The 16,715-nt window shown below is 40.2% G+C and overlaps 1 protein-coding gene across 1 annotated transcript in view; it reads right to left on the bottom strand.

Annotated features, from left to right (window-relative positions):
- Positions 1-16,715, bottom strand: part of LOC137327807 (la-related protein 1B-like) — a 110,442-nt gene that overhangs the window by 45,283 nt on the left and 48,444 nt on the right. Inside the window, exons 4-8 of the mRNA XM_067993627.1 lie at positions 14,510-14,690; positions 7,407-7,550; positions 4,134-4,289; positions 2,679-2,841; positions 2,446-2,590 (exon numbers count right to left, since the gene is read on the bottom strand). Of these exons, the coding sequence (XP_067849728.1) occupies positions 2,446-2,590; positions 2,679-2,841; positions 4,134-4,289; positions 7,407-7,550; positions 14,510-14,690 (789 nt within the window). The remainder of the gene's footprint in view (positions 1-2,445; positions 2,591-2,678; positions 2,842-4,133; positions 4,290-7,406; positions 7,551-14,509; positions 14,691-16,715) is intronic.

The raw sequence follows: 16,715 nt of genomic DNA, 5'->3' as shown, positions 1-16,715 counted from the left end.
TCTTTTTTTTCTTGTACATCAGGGATATTGTCACCATTTCCTACTGAAACCTGTGGCTTTAAACTAACCCTCTCAAGAACCATGCTGTTAGTTGGCACCTCTGGAGGTTGCCAAGTGAAGGGGAGGGTTCGGAGAAATTTCTTAAAGCAAAGAGAGTGGGTACAGCATGGAACGCCGTCACAGAAAGTAGCCGAGGCAGAGGTCATTACATCTTCTAAGGAAAAAGTGGATAAATATTTGAAGCAGGGGAAGACACAGAGGTATGGGGAGAGAACATGGCAGTGGAATTAGTTTTGGGTGGCTCTAATTTAGAGCTGGTATAGACAAGGGGCTGAATAGCTTCCTTCTGTACTGTAAACTTCTATTGTTCTACGAAAGACACTCATTTAAATTATTAGTACCTCAGTGAGAATAATTTTACATTATGCACTTGACATAATTTCTTCTAAACAGTGCGAATAATCTTCACTATTAGAGGATAAATGCATAAATAAACCTGCAGGTCTACTGCTTAGCAGGACTGGAACTTTTGGACTTCCCCTGTCCCTGGCCCTGCCCCTGCCCCTGCCCCCTCCCCTTTAGGGAATTAAGGTTGGACATACTTGTGGCCAGGATAGCTTTTCCCAAGTCAGGAGAAGGCAGCTGCATATTGTCATAAGACAAGTGTTATAAGTATTGAATGCTGGAAAGGATCAATTATATTTGACACAAATTTGAACCAACATATTTGAAACAAAGTATTGACCAAGTGGCAATGATGATGAAAAACCAAGCTTTGTCAAACTTCTGAAATTAAGCAAATTTCAAAAGCTACCACAGAACTCTCTTAGAACTGCAAGTAACTAAATTGATTATTTTTTTAAGAAAGGCAAAGAACCCAAACAACGAATAAGAACATTTTCTGGTGAGTAGACAAGGGTCAGGATTGTTACTTAGGAGAAAAAAAGAGCTCAGGTTGCAATTCAGAACAAGCCCTCATGTTCAGCGGCATAAGGGGCAATTACAGACATTAAACGGATAGTCTCCTCAGCAATTTTTCTACTAGTGAGATAATGGCATTTCATATCTTTTTATGGCAGTTAGAAGAATTTAAATACCACTGTGGCTTATATATTGTTTCAGAGAAGAATGTTGCATGCCATACACATGTATAATATGCCATTTTCTTTAGAAATATTAGAGCTTTGAGCTTTTTTTTAAAAAATGTATAATTTTAAGAATGAGGAAAGCAGTTTACAATAGAAACATTCCCTTTTACTTGTGTTACATCACTTACATGTCTACTGGAAATACCAGGCATTTTTCCAAGTGGCAGCTCAAAATTTTGGGAACTTCAACAATGCTATAAGCTACAACTTTGCACTATGTGGTGTCACTACATTTTAGTGTAATGGCTATCAGTTGGCATCACTCTTCCCCCTCAGACTTGCAACAGGATTTGAGCACATAATCTAGGCTGAAACTCCAGTACAGTAATTCAGTAAGGTGCTGCATTATCAGAGTGCTGTCCTTAGGATGAAAGATGAAACCATGCCTACCTGTTGAGGTGATCATTTAAGATTCCATAGCATTATTCAAACAGCAGGGAATTCACCTGGTGTCCTAGACATCATTCCCCCCTCAACCAATACCATCAAAAGTCTCTCAACTAATACCACCACAAAAGATTAACCAGTCATTGATCTCATTGTTGGTTGTGAGGCATTGTTGCCACATTTCCCTACACAAGTCATTGTACTCCAAAAATTACAGCAATTCATTGTGGGAAACTCAATGTTTCAATGGCTTAATAAATCATTTTTTCTCAGTCAGATGATTAAAAGTGACATTTACTCCCCTTTTAAAAAAAAGTGCTACTATTAATTTGTTAGCTTACAACAACTTGCATTTATATAGCACCTTTAATGTAGTAAAACGTCCCAAGGTGCTTCACAAAATTTGACACTGAGTCACATAAGGAGATATTAGGACAGGTGATCAAAAGCTTGGTCAAACAGGTAGGTTTTATGGAGCGTCTCAAAGAAGGAGAGATAGAGGGGGCTCGGGGCAGGAATTCCAGAGCTTAGGGCCTAGGCAGCTGAAGGCATAGCTGCCAATGGTGGAGCGATGAAAATCGCAGATGCGCAAGAGGCCAGAATTGGAGTGCAGAGATCTCGGAGGGTTGTAGGAGGTTACAGAGCTAGGGAGGGGCGAGGCCATGGAAGGATCTGAAAACAAGGATGAAAATTTTAAAACAGAGGCATTGCTGGACTAGGAGCCAACGTAGGTCAGCGAGCACAGGGTTGATGAGTGAATGGGACTTGCTGCGAGTTAGGATATGGGCATCAGAGTTTTGGATGAGTTCAAGTTTACGGCGGGTGGAAGGACGGCCAGGAAAAAACATGCACTTAAAATTCAGCACCCATTTCCCGCACTTCACATTACAGAAACATTAAAAGACATTACCTCCAAAATGAGATTTACATCTGTGGTTAGAGCCTGTACCCGGTGGAAACTGGCAATCAGGGAAATAGGTAGAAAACCTTGTTCATCCATCTTTCGCCTTAGAAAAAAGTCTCTTTCCAGGTTTTCAGTACTGAAGTAATATTCGCTAAAAAAAAATATTACCAATGTTAAAATACTTCCCAGCTTGTCATCAGGAAAGCATTGCCATAGCAGCATAAGAAATGTTCACATACATTTGTCGTTTTATGTACTCCTTCAGTAAGGTTTCATCCACTGTGTACATCTGTGCTCCACTTCCATCATCATAATAGTACATCATGTTAGTGTTGTACTCTGGTATATATTGGTCAGATGTGTCATACGAATGCTTGTACCCATATGGGTAATCGTAAGTCACTAAGGAAAAAAAGTAATCTAAATCAGTTGTGTCAATGAAATTTACGTTCATAGTTGAAAGTTACATCTTATCGTAACTAGCTTCACCTCCCAGGCATGCCATGTGCATACAACTATTTCATGGGACTAAATGAATTTCTGTATTCAATATACATCATTTAATGAAATACAACACTACAATACTGTGTGTATTTTTCACTTGCCCTAACAAAGGTTGTTCCTTCATACTGTTCATTACACTACTACTTTCAGTTTCTCAGACCAGAAGTATTATAGCAGAGTGTGATGGAAACCCTGATTTGCTCCAATAAAATGGAATTTCCTCAGAGAAATACTTATGAAACATTGTGCAATAATATCATAAAGTAACTACTTCTGGAATTTTAAAAATATTCTCCCTTCAGAGTAATCTGTCAAAAATCTACACATATTTACCTATGCTAACCCTTTTTGGAATAATTAATTCTTCCATTTCTAGCCATGAATAAGCACTGGTTTGTATTTGTCAGAAAGAAAATGAATGGAAATGCAGATCGTGATGCCAAAACACTAGCAAATATCCTAGAAAATCTTGTAATCTCATAATAAAAATTTGACCTTTTCACTCAACATAAACCAGTAGCTCTAGCCATGACTCATTCATCATTCCCCTTGAAGACAGGCAAGTAATCTGTTCCTAAACCATAAGACATCCATTTAGAAATGCCGGAATGGTGCCCCAATGGCTCAGTTAAGCTGTTTGTGGAGTTCAGTCATGCCAAGCGAAGACCCCTAAGATCAATTCCCTGTTTGCTCTCTGCCAGGGTGGCCACATGTTTGTGTGGGCATGTGAGGACAGAATCAGGCTCAGCTTTGATACCCTCTAGAAAGGGCCTGCCAAACGTTACTGTTGAGGCATTTACGTGAACAACTGCTACTATTTATACAAGGTAGCAGACAGGAAGTGGCACATGCAAACCTTGCATGAATCAATGCCTTCAGGAGGAGGGAGAAAGGAAGAGAACTGTAAAACAAAAGCAAAAAAACTGATTTATTTTTCAGAATCCCTCCCTGAAGAGTAGTGCCTTGCTTCCATTTCATACCTCTCAGGGGAGATCAAAAAGTCATCTTGTAGAGATCATGGGAACAACTGTATTCTGAGGTACAACACAATAGTAAGCCAAAAGACTTATCAAGTTACTTTTAACATTACTTACTGTATCTTTGAAACAAACTATTTTGAAGGCATTCATCTGGCAATGCCAACAGGAATAGATAGAATTGATATGCAAATACAGTTCAAATATACCTACCTCGCGAGTTTCCCCTGCCACGTCCTCTTCCTCGACCTCTACCTCTTCCTCGCCCTCTGAAACTCCCCCGCACACCACCACCCTCACTTCCAACACTGCCAACCTCATCAGCGTCATCTCTTCTGTCTCTATCACGCTTGTCATCTCGGCGCCAACCTTTACAAAAATGAGTTTAGTATTATTCAAGTGCTGTTTCTAAGAAAATGGCCATGAAATTTCATCCACATTGTGATATTTTTACACCATTCATTAGCTGTGATGGGAAACCTAGTTTAAATGATTTATCACCAACTCAAAGGCCTCATCACTGCCCATCACTCCAATTTACTTATTAAAACTCTTAGGTGGGTCACATGCTTCACTGAAAACTGCTCTGTAAACATTTCCTATGGAAATTCCAATGTAAAAAATGTCGACATTTAGCTGTTTAGTCATGCAGCATACACTAATGTTTCCAACAATCATGATCACTGACCCGTAACAGCTCCCTATAATACTAGATGTTGCATTATCTTTCCCCCCAACAAATTGCTCAGCAAGCTTTCTGAAAAAAATCTATTTCCCCCTCAAAAAAAATTCTAATGTCCAAACAAGGATCTAAACGAAAACAAAAAGTTTTTTTTTTATAAGTTAATAAAATGTATCCATTGAATCGTCATGTATTTTAGTGCCTTCATTCAAGTTTTGATGGCCGTGACCTCTCCCAAAAGGTGTCATATTATTCCGAAGAACTGTGACACTGTTAGCTGCATGGAGATTGTTCAGTTCGAGCAGGTGTACAATTTCCCAGGATGAATCAACACCAATTAGTTAACTGAACTGCTGGATATTTTTCTTCAGCTTCTAGTGGTTTCTGCTCAGTTGTTTTTCAGAATTCTTTGAAAAGCTAGAGAACAAATTCTAAAAGATTTACTCAAGCTAAAATTGAGTGATTTTTAAAAAGTATGTTGAGAGAATGAGTAAAGAAATGAGTCTGAACAGATTACATAACGGTAGCACTTTTGTTTTGTGTGCTATGAACTCCGGAAAGCATGGTACATGTCACTCTGCTTTTTAAGAAAGGAGAGGGGGGGAAACCAGGGAATTATAGACCAGTTAGCTTAACATCTGTTGTGGGGAAAATGCTGGAGTCTATAATTAAGGATAGGGTGACTGAACACCGAGAATTTTCAGTTAATCAGACAGAGCCAGCATGGATTTGTGAAAGGTAGGTCGTGCCTGACAAACCTGATGGAATTTTTTGAAGGGGTGACTAAAGTAGTGGACAGGGGAATGTCAATGGATGTTATTTATATGGACTTCCAGAAGGCATTTGATAAGGTCCCGCAGGGATCTGTCTTGGGGCCTCAATTATTCACAATATTTATTAACTACTTAGATGAAGGCATAGAAAGTCTCATATCTAAGTTCGCTGATGACACAATGATTGGTGGCATTGTAAGCAGTGTAGATGAAAACATAAAATTACAAAGGGATATTGATAGATTAGGTGAATGGGCAAAACTGTGGCAAATGGAATTCAATGTAGACAAATGTGAGGTCATCCACTTTGGATCAAAAAAGGATAGAACAGGGTACTTTCTAAATGGTAAAAAGTTAAAAGCAATGGATGTATAAAGGGAATTGTAAACAATTTTACAACACCAAGTTATAGTCCAGCAATTTTATTTTAAAATCACAAGCTTTCAGAGGCTACCTCCTTCCTCAGGTGAACGATGTGGAAATGAAATCCTCGAAATGAAGTCGCATTTATAATTCACAGAACAATGCTTGGTGATAACAGACAGTTTTTTCAACTGCCCGTTGCCAAGGCAATCAGTGTGCAGACAGACAGGTGTTACCTGCCAGGTCTCAGAATATACAAATCACCAAAAAAAAACAAACAAAAGAAAAACAGAGATAGAGAGGTAGAAACATAGAAAAGACAGCAATGTTTCTACCTCTCTATCTCTGTTTTTCTTTTGTTTGTTGTTTTTTTTTGGTGATTTGTATATTCTGAGACCTGGCAGGTAACACCTGTCTGTCTGCACACTGATTGCCTTGGCAACGGGCAGTTGAAAAAACTGTCTGTTATCACCAAGCATTGTTCTGTGAATTATAAATGCGACTTCATTTCGAGGATTTCATTTCCACATCGTTCACCTGAGGAAGGAGGTAGCCTCCGAAAGCTTGTGAATTTAAAATAAAATTGCTGGACTATAACTTGGTGTTGTAAAATTGTTTACAATTGTCAACCCCAGTCCATCACCGGCATCTCCACATCATGTATAAAGGGAGTTAGGGGTTCAGGTACATAGATCATTGAAGTGTCATGAACAGGTGCAGAAAATAATCAATAAGGCTAATGGAATGCTGGCCTTTATATCTAGAGGACTAGAGTACAAGGGGGCAGAAGTTATGCTGCAGCTATACAAAACCCTGGTTAGACCGCACCTGGAGTACTGTGAGCAGTTCTGGCACCGCACCTTCGGAAGGACATATTGGCCTTGGAGGGAGTGCAGCGTAGGTTTACTAGAATGATACCTGGACTTCAAGGGTTAAGTTACGAGGAGAGATTACACAAATTGGGGTTGTATTCTTTGGAGTTTAGAAGGTTAAGGGGTGATCTAATCAAAGTTTTTAAGATATTAAGGGGAACGGATAGGGTGGATAGAGAGAAACTATTTCTGCTGGTTGGGGATTCTAGGAGGAGGGGGCACAGTCTAAAAATTAGAGCCAGACCTTTCAGGAGCGAGATTAGAAAACATTTCTACACACAAAGGGTGGTAGAAGTTTGGAACTCTCTTCCGCAAACGGCAATTGATACTAGCTCAATTGCTAAATTTAAATGTGAGATAGATAGCTTTTTGGCAATCAAAGGTATTAAGGGATATGGGCCAAAGGCAGGTATATGGAGTTAGATCACAGATCCGCCATGATCTTATCAAATGGTGGAGCAGGCATGAGGGGCTGAATGGCCTACTCCTGTTCCAATGTTCCTAAGTGCAGAGTGCATTTTTCTTCTTCCATATTTGAGTCCATATTACAAAAAACAAGTTGAATTTTGGGGCCAACAGAAAGCCTCTATTATCAGTGATTTGTTGACAATTGGAAAATGTAAATATTCTAATTGCTGATATCAGTGAGACAAGGAAAGCAAGAGTGTGCAACCTATGTCCCTGACAATCAGTTGATTGTGGAGCTCCTGTATAATGCAACCCTAGGTCCAATATAAGCAAGCATTACAAAATTGAATTATACCTTTTAACAAAAAAAAACATTCAGGTCACTTACTTCTTGAATAATCATTTCTTTTGTTGTTTTGTAGCGATCGTGTTGTATCTGACTGAGAGCGCGAACTGTTACGTGAGCTAGGCCGCTCTTGCCCATCTTGTTTCACTTCCTCCAGGTGCAGTGGTACCCACTTATGCTTGTTAGCTAAAAAGTTTTAAAAGAAAATAAGAGTAATTATGTATGCTTAAGTTTTACTATCCTTCAAGGTGACTTTTAAGGATCCAAATAAAAGTTCTAAACAAGGGAAGTCTAGAAAATTGTCTTTGGAAGTGAAAAACAAAATGTTTTTTCTCCAAACACAACTGTACTGGTTTTCAACTTGGATCATGATCTCTGTTGAGCAATTAGACTCAAAACATGAAAACCATTACCAGAAATAATAAAATTTAAAAATGTGTGGTTATAGTACCAAGTTGAATTATTCACTTCCCCACATTATAAAATGCCACAAAAGTAGTAAAAATATGCCAATGAAGTACAACCACTTAAGAAATGCTGGTCCAATAACAGCAGACCATTGTACAGCAATGAACCACTGGACAACCTCAAGAAAAATACGACTGTACTTTCCTTCAAAATATAATTGACTTAGGAAGTGCATGGAGATAAATTTTGGTTTGACTCATTATCAAGCATAGTTGCTGTATTTTATTTCAAATGCAGTATCCTTCAGTTGACACATAATAGGTTCTAGATTAGATCAACAATTGAGAATGCTTGTTCTTGCAGTACAATACAGTCATTTGCTGGCTATACAAAAAAAATGTACCTTGGATCAACTGTTCATCATAAAATTAACAGCACAGAAATAGGCCAGTCGGTGTTTATGCACCACACTCTTTTTATACTTCCATCTCACCCTATCAATATATCCGTCTATTCCGTTCTCCCTCATGTACATATCTAGCTTCCCCTTAAATGTATCTATGCTATTTGTCACAACCACTCCATGTGGTAGCGAGTTCCACTGAGTAAAGGAGGCACACACACACGGTTGCATCACTTCAATGTAGTTTATAATATTCACCCATCTTTGAAAACACCGTTCAAGCAGGAGAATATAATTCAAAGCAACTGGAGAGATGCATAAAAGGCCAGTGTCTGAGGACTAAAGGGTGGGGTGCACAATGCCTTGTTGGTGAAGCAAAAAAAAACCCTCGCTTTCCAGAAATCTTAATTGTCTGCCAGCAATTTATTCCACTGAAATAAGCAGATTTTTAAACTTGAAGACTTTAGTGAATTTTAGCTGGAAAATCATTTTTCCAGAAAGATTTATTGATGCAGTGTGATTAGAAGAACAAATTGACTAATGAACAGGACACTAAAGTAAAACTAAAATAAAAAAGCAACGATTGTACAACTAACCACAATGAAGAAAGATACATGTACAGACTTTTTTTTCCTGTTTTTTTTCCTTTTCTGAGTATCTTGTTTTTGCCTGACAACTGATAATGTTAAGCAGGAAGATAGCACAAGTGGGTATATGAACATCACAGGAAGAAATCAGTTGCACAGAACACATTTTAAAACCAACAACAGGCATTGGTTGGTAGCTGAGGTGACTGAGTAGGCCACCAATATTCCAAAGTGAATCAGTGAAAATAAAAAACAAAATGGAAAAAGAGAAGTCTGAAAGAAACGCAAAGAAAATGCTCTGCATGATTTAAAATTCCAGGCTACTCATGTTCTCAGAAGTTTTCAATGAACAAATACAATTTATGAACTTCTTCAGGTCGGGGGGGGGGGGGGGGGGCGGGGGGGGTGGAGCAGCAACAGAGAGAACTGCAGTGAGAAGTAGAAAAAGGGAAAGTTTGATCCAGAGGGAGGAGATGTGATCTGACAGCACATGGTACATGTTTCTTCTTTTGACAGAATGCCTCCTTACCTCTCCTCAAATTGTAATGGTCTATTTGTATGTGGAGATTGAATGAATAGAAAAATTCCTCATCAGCTATTGGGCTGAAACTGTGCCAATTCACTTTGCTATTTATCCTATCAATTGTGGATTTAAACCTAGATTCCAAATGTGAAAAAGATTATTAATTCCTTCCCTCCCTTTCTCCAAAAACTTGACCTGTAAAGGAGGTGCAAGAGTGAGTCTTATGATACTTAGTACTGGGGAGGAAAGGGAGAATTGGGGCGAGCAATTTGGCTTCCACTTGTAATTATAAATAGTTTGTTTCAGATGGATTTTAAATAAGCACTAACGTTTTTTGTTTATTCCAAATGGTTAAGTGCAGACTCCTGTTCAGTAGACATGCTGGCAGTTCCACTGCAAAATTTCTGCGAGTGAAGCACAGCCACCACTACCTGCCTAGGACAACTATTCTGCCCTTCCTATTTATTTTGACCATGGCCTTAAAGTAAAAATTTAAAAAACTGTCCTCATGAATGCACAGAACCCTCCCATAACACTTGTTTTTTAAAAACTTAATTTTAAACATGGCAAGAGAAGCTAAAGCAAGCTGCTACTCAAAACCATCATGAGGCACCGCTGGATGGCTCAATAGGTAAATGCATCATTTTTTAAAAATTCGTTCATGGAATGTGGGCATCACTGGCAAGGCTGGCATTTATTGCCCATCCTTAATTGCCCTCGAGAAGGTGGTGGTGAGCCGCCTTCTTGAACCGCTGCAGTTCGTGTGGTGAAGGTTCTCCCACAGTGCTGTTAGGAAGGGAGTTCCAGGATTTTGACCCAGCGACGATGAAGGAACGGCGATATATTTCCAAGTTGGGATGGTGTGTGACTTGGAGGGGAACGTGCAGGTGGTGCTGTTCCCATGTACCTGCTGCTCTTGTCCTTCTAGGTGGTAGAGGTCGCAGGTTTGGGAGGTGCTGTCGAAGAAGCCTTGGCGAGTTGCTCCAGTGCATCCTGTGGATGGTACACACTGCAGCCACAGTGCGCCGGTGGTGAAGGGAGTGAATGTTTAGGGTGGTGGATGGGGTGCCAATCAAGCGGGCTGCTTTGTCCTGGATGGTGTCGAGCTTCCTAAGTGTTGTTGGAGCGTGGTACTGACCGTACATAACTTGGTAACTCCATGTTTAACCCCAAGCCTGTGCTGAGTTTCAGATAGCACCAGGGCATTAAAGATGTGCTAAAGCGGGCCTCAAAATCTCCAGGCTTGCGGAGGCAAAGAGGGGACAACAGCCGAATATCTAACATGTAACCCCTGTGGGACTATGCAGGCATACATGTGGAGAGAGAAAGAGAAATTGAGCGCAAAAACAAGAGGGAGCAGGTGAAGAGGGCGATAGCAAGAGTAAGATTCCTTTAAGCACATACTTGGGTGCGGTGCTGATCCTCATTTCCATTGCCCACTGGGATCAGCAAGTATGTACGGGTATCAAACAAGAGCAGGATCAGAGCAGCCTATGTCAGTCAACAGTTACTGTCTAGGCAAGATACAGAGGTGAGTACTATACGAAAGCACGAGTCACTTCCTGCTGCTCATATTTTGTTGGATCCGTTCACTTCATCAATATTTTATCCAACGTGGGCAATATGTTTTCTATTTATACTATAGCTATAAACTAAAAAAAAATTTAAAATCGAGATCTGAAAAAGAAAATGGAGCTATTAGATTGAATATTTCACATTAGAAGCCTACCATGGGAGACTGTCTCATTCAGTTGCTTTCAAATCATGTCAAAAAGCTTAAAACACATGGATTGGAGAATCACATTTACACCTTGCAGGAAGTGAAAAGCGGCTTCTGTTACTGTACATTCAATCTGATTTTTGCAGCATGACCAGAGGGAAAATTCTATCCTAACTCTTCAATCAACTGATTTACACAAAACACCAGCTGCAAACAACTCCTAGGGGATAAACCTCAATCTTCTGCATTTGAAGACCAACCACCTTCAAAAACATCAAGAAACAGAAAACAAATATTAGATCCCTATTCAAAAAAGGAGAGGGATAAACCCGGTAACTACAGGCCAGTCAGCCTAACATTGGTGGAAACTTCGAGACCATAATCCGGGACAACATAACTGCCACTTGGAAGAACATTGATTAATAAATGACAGCCAACATGGATTTGTTAAAGGCAAATTGTGTCTGACAAATTTGATTGAGTGCTTCGATGAAATATCGAAGAGGGTGGATTAAGGTAGTGCAGCTGACGTGTATATGGGCTTTCAAAAGGCATTTGACAAAGTACCGCATAGTAGGCTTGTTAGCCTATTATGCCCATGGGATTAAAGGGGCAGAGGAAGTGTGGATACGAAATTGGCTGAGGGAGAGAGCGAGCAGAGTAGTGGTGAACGGTTGTTTATCAGACTGGAGGGAAGTACACAGTGATGCCCCCAGGGGTTGGTATTCGGACCACCACTCTGATATATATTAATGACTAGGACTTGGATATAAGAGGCACTATTTCAAAGTTGGCAGATGACAAAAAACTTGGAAATGTAGCAAACAGCGAGCAGGAAAGTAGCAGACTTCAGGTGGACATAGACTGATGAAATTTAATGCAAAGAAGCGTGAAGTGATGCATTTTGGAAGGAAGAATGAGGAGAGGCAATATCAACTAAATGGTAAAATTTTAAAAGGGGTGTAGGAACAGAGAGACCTGGAGATTCACATACACAAATCTTTGAAGGTGGCAGGTCAAGTTGCTGCGCCTGTTAAAAAGGCATATGGAATCCAGAGAGCGCGAGAGCGAGAGAGAGAAAAAGAAAGATATAGTACAAAAGCAAGGAAGTTATGCTTAACCTTTATAAAATCACTGGTTAGGCCTCAGCTGGAGTATTGTTTCCAATTCTGGGCACACTATAGGAAGGATTGAAGGCCTTGGAGAGGGGTGCAGAGGAGATTTACTAGAATGGTACCAGAGATGAGGGAATTTAGTTATGTGGACAGACTAGAGAAATTGAGATTGTTCTCCTTAGAGCAAAGAAGGTTAAGGGGAGATCTAATAGGTGTTCAAAATTATGACAGGTTTTGATAGAATAGATAGGGGTAAACTATTTACATTGGCAGGAGGGACGATAACCAAAGGTCACAGATTTAAGATAATTGGCAAAGAACCAAGGGGGAGAGGAGGAGAATTTGTTTTACGTTCCTTCATCGTCGCTGGGTCAAAATCCTAGAACTCCCTACCTAACAGCACTGTGGGAGAACCTTCACCACACAGACTGCACCGGTTCAAGGCGGCGGCTCACCACCACCTTCTCAAGGGCAATTAGGGATGGGCAATAAATGATGGCCTTGCCAGCAACACCCACATACCATGAACAAAAAAAAAACCGCAACAAGTTGTATTTGGAATACACTGCCTGCAAGGATGGTGGAAACAAATTCAGTACTGACTTTCAAAAGGGAATTGGATATATACTGAAAAAGGAAAAATTTGCAGGGCCACAAGGAAAGCGACCAATTGGATAGCTCTTTCAAAGAGCCGACACAGGCACGATGGGCCAAAAGGCCTCCTGCTGTGCTGTCAGATTCTATGAAGACGGCTTCTAATGTCAATTCATGGAAGAAGAAAAAAAAAGTACTCCATCCGGGACAAAGGCCCATCTCTCCGAATGCTGTCCAACCTGCCCTTAGGATAATAATGACATGCTTGAACAGGAGTCAACACTGGTAAGTGCCAAAGCCACACCCCAAGCTGTGATTCGTAGACAGGAACCTATCTCCAGAAATTGATGCATATTCAGTGACTTGAGGGTAGCACCATGAAGCTATCCCCACTTGATGCCCAGTGTTTGCCAGTGCCAGCACATTTCAAAACTAACTAGTACAAAGATGATAAAGAATTCAACCAGACTCTTGATTACATAAGTTGATGCAGGTAAGGATGAACAGTTGACTAATTGCAGCATAAGTAGCTCATTCAAACTTGAAGGTCGCTTGCACGAAGATGCAAAGCCATGCTTTGATGTCAGGCGCTGGGTGTGGTCCTCCACCAATAAGGGCCCAAGAACAAAGTTATGGATAAAACTTTGGACATTCTAAGAGAAAGTAAAAGTAATTGTTTTCTGTCAAGAAAAAAAGAAAGCACCAAACTCAATCATGCAGATGAGTAGCAAGAAGCACAATGTGCCCACAATACAGAAATGATGCATCAATCTAGGAAAGGCAGCATTCCAGCGTCAAACACATCTACTGAGAATACACCCCCGACAAATGCTGAAAAAACGCTTTAGAACCTAATTTTACAATGTATTGAAGCTCTCAAAATTTAGTGGGTTCAAACCCCATTCTAGATACTTCAGCACATAATCTAGGGTGACACTTCAGTGCAGTACGGAGGGAGTGCTGCACAGTCGGAGGTGCCGTCTTTCGGATAAAATATTAAACCGAGGCTCTGCCTGACCCCGCGGGTGGACGTAAAAAGTCCCTTGGCACTATTTGAAGAGCAGGGGAGTTCTCCTGGACAATGTTTAACCCTTAATCATCACTAAACCAGATTATCTCATCATTTATCTCATTGCTGTTTGTGGGACCTTGCTGTGTGCAAATTGGCTGCCATGTCTCCCTACAGTGACTACGTTTCAAAAGTACTTCACTGACGGTGAAGCACTTTTATGGCATCCTGAGCTCGTGAAAAGCACTACACGAGTGCAAGTTCTTTCTTTCTCCAAGATTGAAGGGCAAATTTCTAATCAGTTTGAGAGTTTTTAGGTCTACATTTCAGAAAATCAATTCTTTGGTAAGTAGTGCTGTAAATCCATGAGTAATGGTTTCGTTTAAATGTGAAACCCAGGTAGTAATATAGTAATGGTGCCTGTTTTTCTTTCGAATAAAATTTAAGTCACAAGGAAACCAACTAAAAAATATTTAACCTGTACTATGTAAATAACTAAAAAGTCACTAAAGTACACCAAGATAACACGAAATTGCCTGCCAGCAAAAAGAATATGGCCAATTTATAATTCTTGACATCTGAAGAACACACCTGCCAAGGAAAATCTGCTTATAAGAAATCCAGCCATCAACTGTCATGGGCAAAAAATTATACATATAAAAAAAATCCATACTTCAGTGACTAACATGTAAATAGTGAAGTTGCTGTTTGGCTGGTTTACATAGGGCATGAGGAAGAAAATACAATCTGACCATAACTTAGAGGTTTCTGTACAAAACAAACTACCTTTCTTTCCCTTTTGTGAAGATCCCTGGGATTCATCGTCAATGGCTGACTTTTCCTCATCGTCATTTAACTGTGTTTCTCTGTTTTCTTTGCTCTCACTGTTGTCTTTCTTTTCAGTCTTGTCTTTCTTCTTATTTTTACTCAGAGGTTTTTTATTTGGTTGGTTCATGATGTTATGGTGCTATAAAAATGTGAAGATACACAAATACTAAAATTCACAGAGATACACATTTTAAGACAGTACAACATCTCAAATCAACTATCCTAATATCCACTGATTACCACATGAATTTTAAGTTATAACCATCTAAAGTAGTTATGTAGTATGGATGGGTATGCTTGTTAAGTCAGTCTTTAGGCCAAATTCAGCCAGAAGAATTCAAATTTGAAAAGCACGATATGTAGAAAGGAATGCTAGTGGTTCTTAACAATACTCATTAGCATAAGTAAAGCTACTGATAACTTAATCCCAACATACTAAAATGAGAAACCGGCACCATCGAGTACCACTGTCAAGTTTAACACTTCAAATTTTGCCCCTTCAAATTTTGCCCCAAGTTGACTTGTTCACATCTATGAAATGGCACATCAATCTATAGGCTTGTAAGCCTTAACTGGCTTTAAAAAAAGCCTTTATTGCCAGTTTTAGCCTGAGGCCACTTTTCCAAATACAAGACACATTTAGGATCCAGGGGACAGATGAAAATGGGTAAAAATATTCAACATTTAATAGGGGAAAGAGTCAATAAAATATATTGAGAAATAAATCAAAAATTAAAACAGTGAGAAAGTAGGAAATTGACTGAAGTTAAAATATTACTCAAACAACAAAAACACAAAATGTAAGTTAACCAGAATGACACTGGGCTAAAAGGATTAAATTATGAGGACAGATTGCTTAGACTAGGCTCAAATTCACTCAAGTATATAAGATTGAGAAGTGATATAATTGAAGTGTTTAAGATAATTAAAAGGATTTGATAGAGAGAAACTATTTCCTCTGGTGAGAGTCCAGAACAAGGGGGCATAACCTTAAAATTAGAACTAAGCCATTCAGCAGTGATGTCAGGAAGCTCTTCTTCACACAAGGGGCAGTGGAAATCTGGAACACTCTTCCAAAAATCTGTTGAGGCTGGGTCAACTGAAAATTTCAAAACTGAGATTGATAGATTTTTGGTAGGCAATGGTATGAAGGGTTATGGAACCAAAGTGGGTAAATGAAGTTAAATGTAAGCTCAAGGGGCTGAATGACCTACTCTTGTTCCTAATCCTGACATTTGAACTGAAAGCTAAAATGGATCGGCACATAGAGACTGAATCTATCAGAGCTGATAGGAGTCTAAGGACCAAGAGACATAAAAGTGCTTTCACCTTCCTAGAACTTCAGGAGGAAGTGGCCCTGGGAGTCCTCAACATTAACTCTGGACCACATGCAATCTCATGGCATCAGGTCAAACATGGGCAAGGAAACCTCCTGCTGATTACCACCTACCGCCCTCCCTCAACTGATGAATCAGTCCTCCTCCATGTTGAGCACCACTTGGAGGAAGCACTGAGGGTAGCAAGGGCACAGAATGTACTCTGGGTGGGGGACTTCAATGTCCATCACCAAGAGTGGCTCGGTAGCACCACTACTGACCGAGCTGGCAGAGTCCTGAAGGACATAGCTGCCAGAATGGGCCTGTGGCAGGTGGTGAGCGAACCAACACGATGGAAAAACTTACTTGACCTTGTCCTCACCAATCTACCTGTCGCAAATGCATCTGTCCATGACAGTATTGGTAGGAGTGACCACCGCACTGAGGATACCATCTAACTTGTTGTGTGGCACTATCACAGTGCTAAATGGGATAGATTCAGAACAGATCTAGCAGCTCAAAACTGGGCATCTATGAGGTGCTGTGAGCCATCAGCAGCAGAATTGTATACCAGCACAATCTGTAACCTCATGGCCCGGCATATTCCTCACTCTACCATTACCAACAAGCCAGGGGATCAACCCTGGTTCAATGAGGAGTGTAGAAGAGCATGCCAGGAGGAGCACCAGGCGTACCTAAAAATGAGGTGCCAACTTGGTGAAGCTACATCTCAGGACTACATGCATGCTAAACAGCGGAAGCAACATGCTATAGACAGAGCTAAACGATTCCACAATCAACGGATCAGATCAAAGCTCTGCAGTCCTGCCACATCCAGTCATGAAAGG

This window comes from Heptranchias perlo, chromosome 1 (genome assembly GCF_035084215.1).
Source record: "Heptranchias perlo isolate sHepPer1 chromosome 1, sHepPer1.hap1, whole genome shotgun sequence".
NCBI lineage: Eukaryota > Metazoa > Chordata > Chondrichthyes > Hexanchiformes > Hexanchidae > Heptranchias > Heptranchias perlo.
The sequence above is the reverse complement of the archived record's forward strand: the minus strand, read 5'-3'. Positions and strand labels throughout refer to the sequence as shown.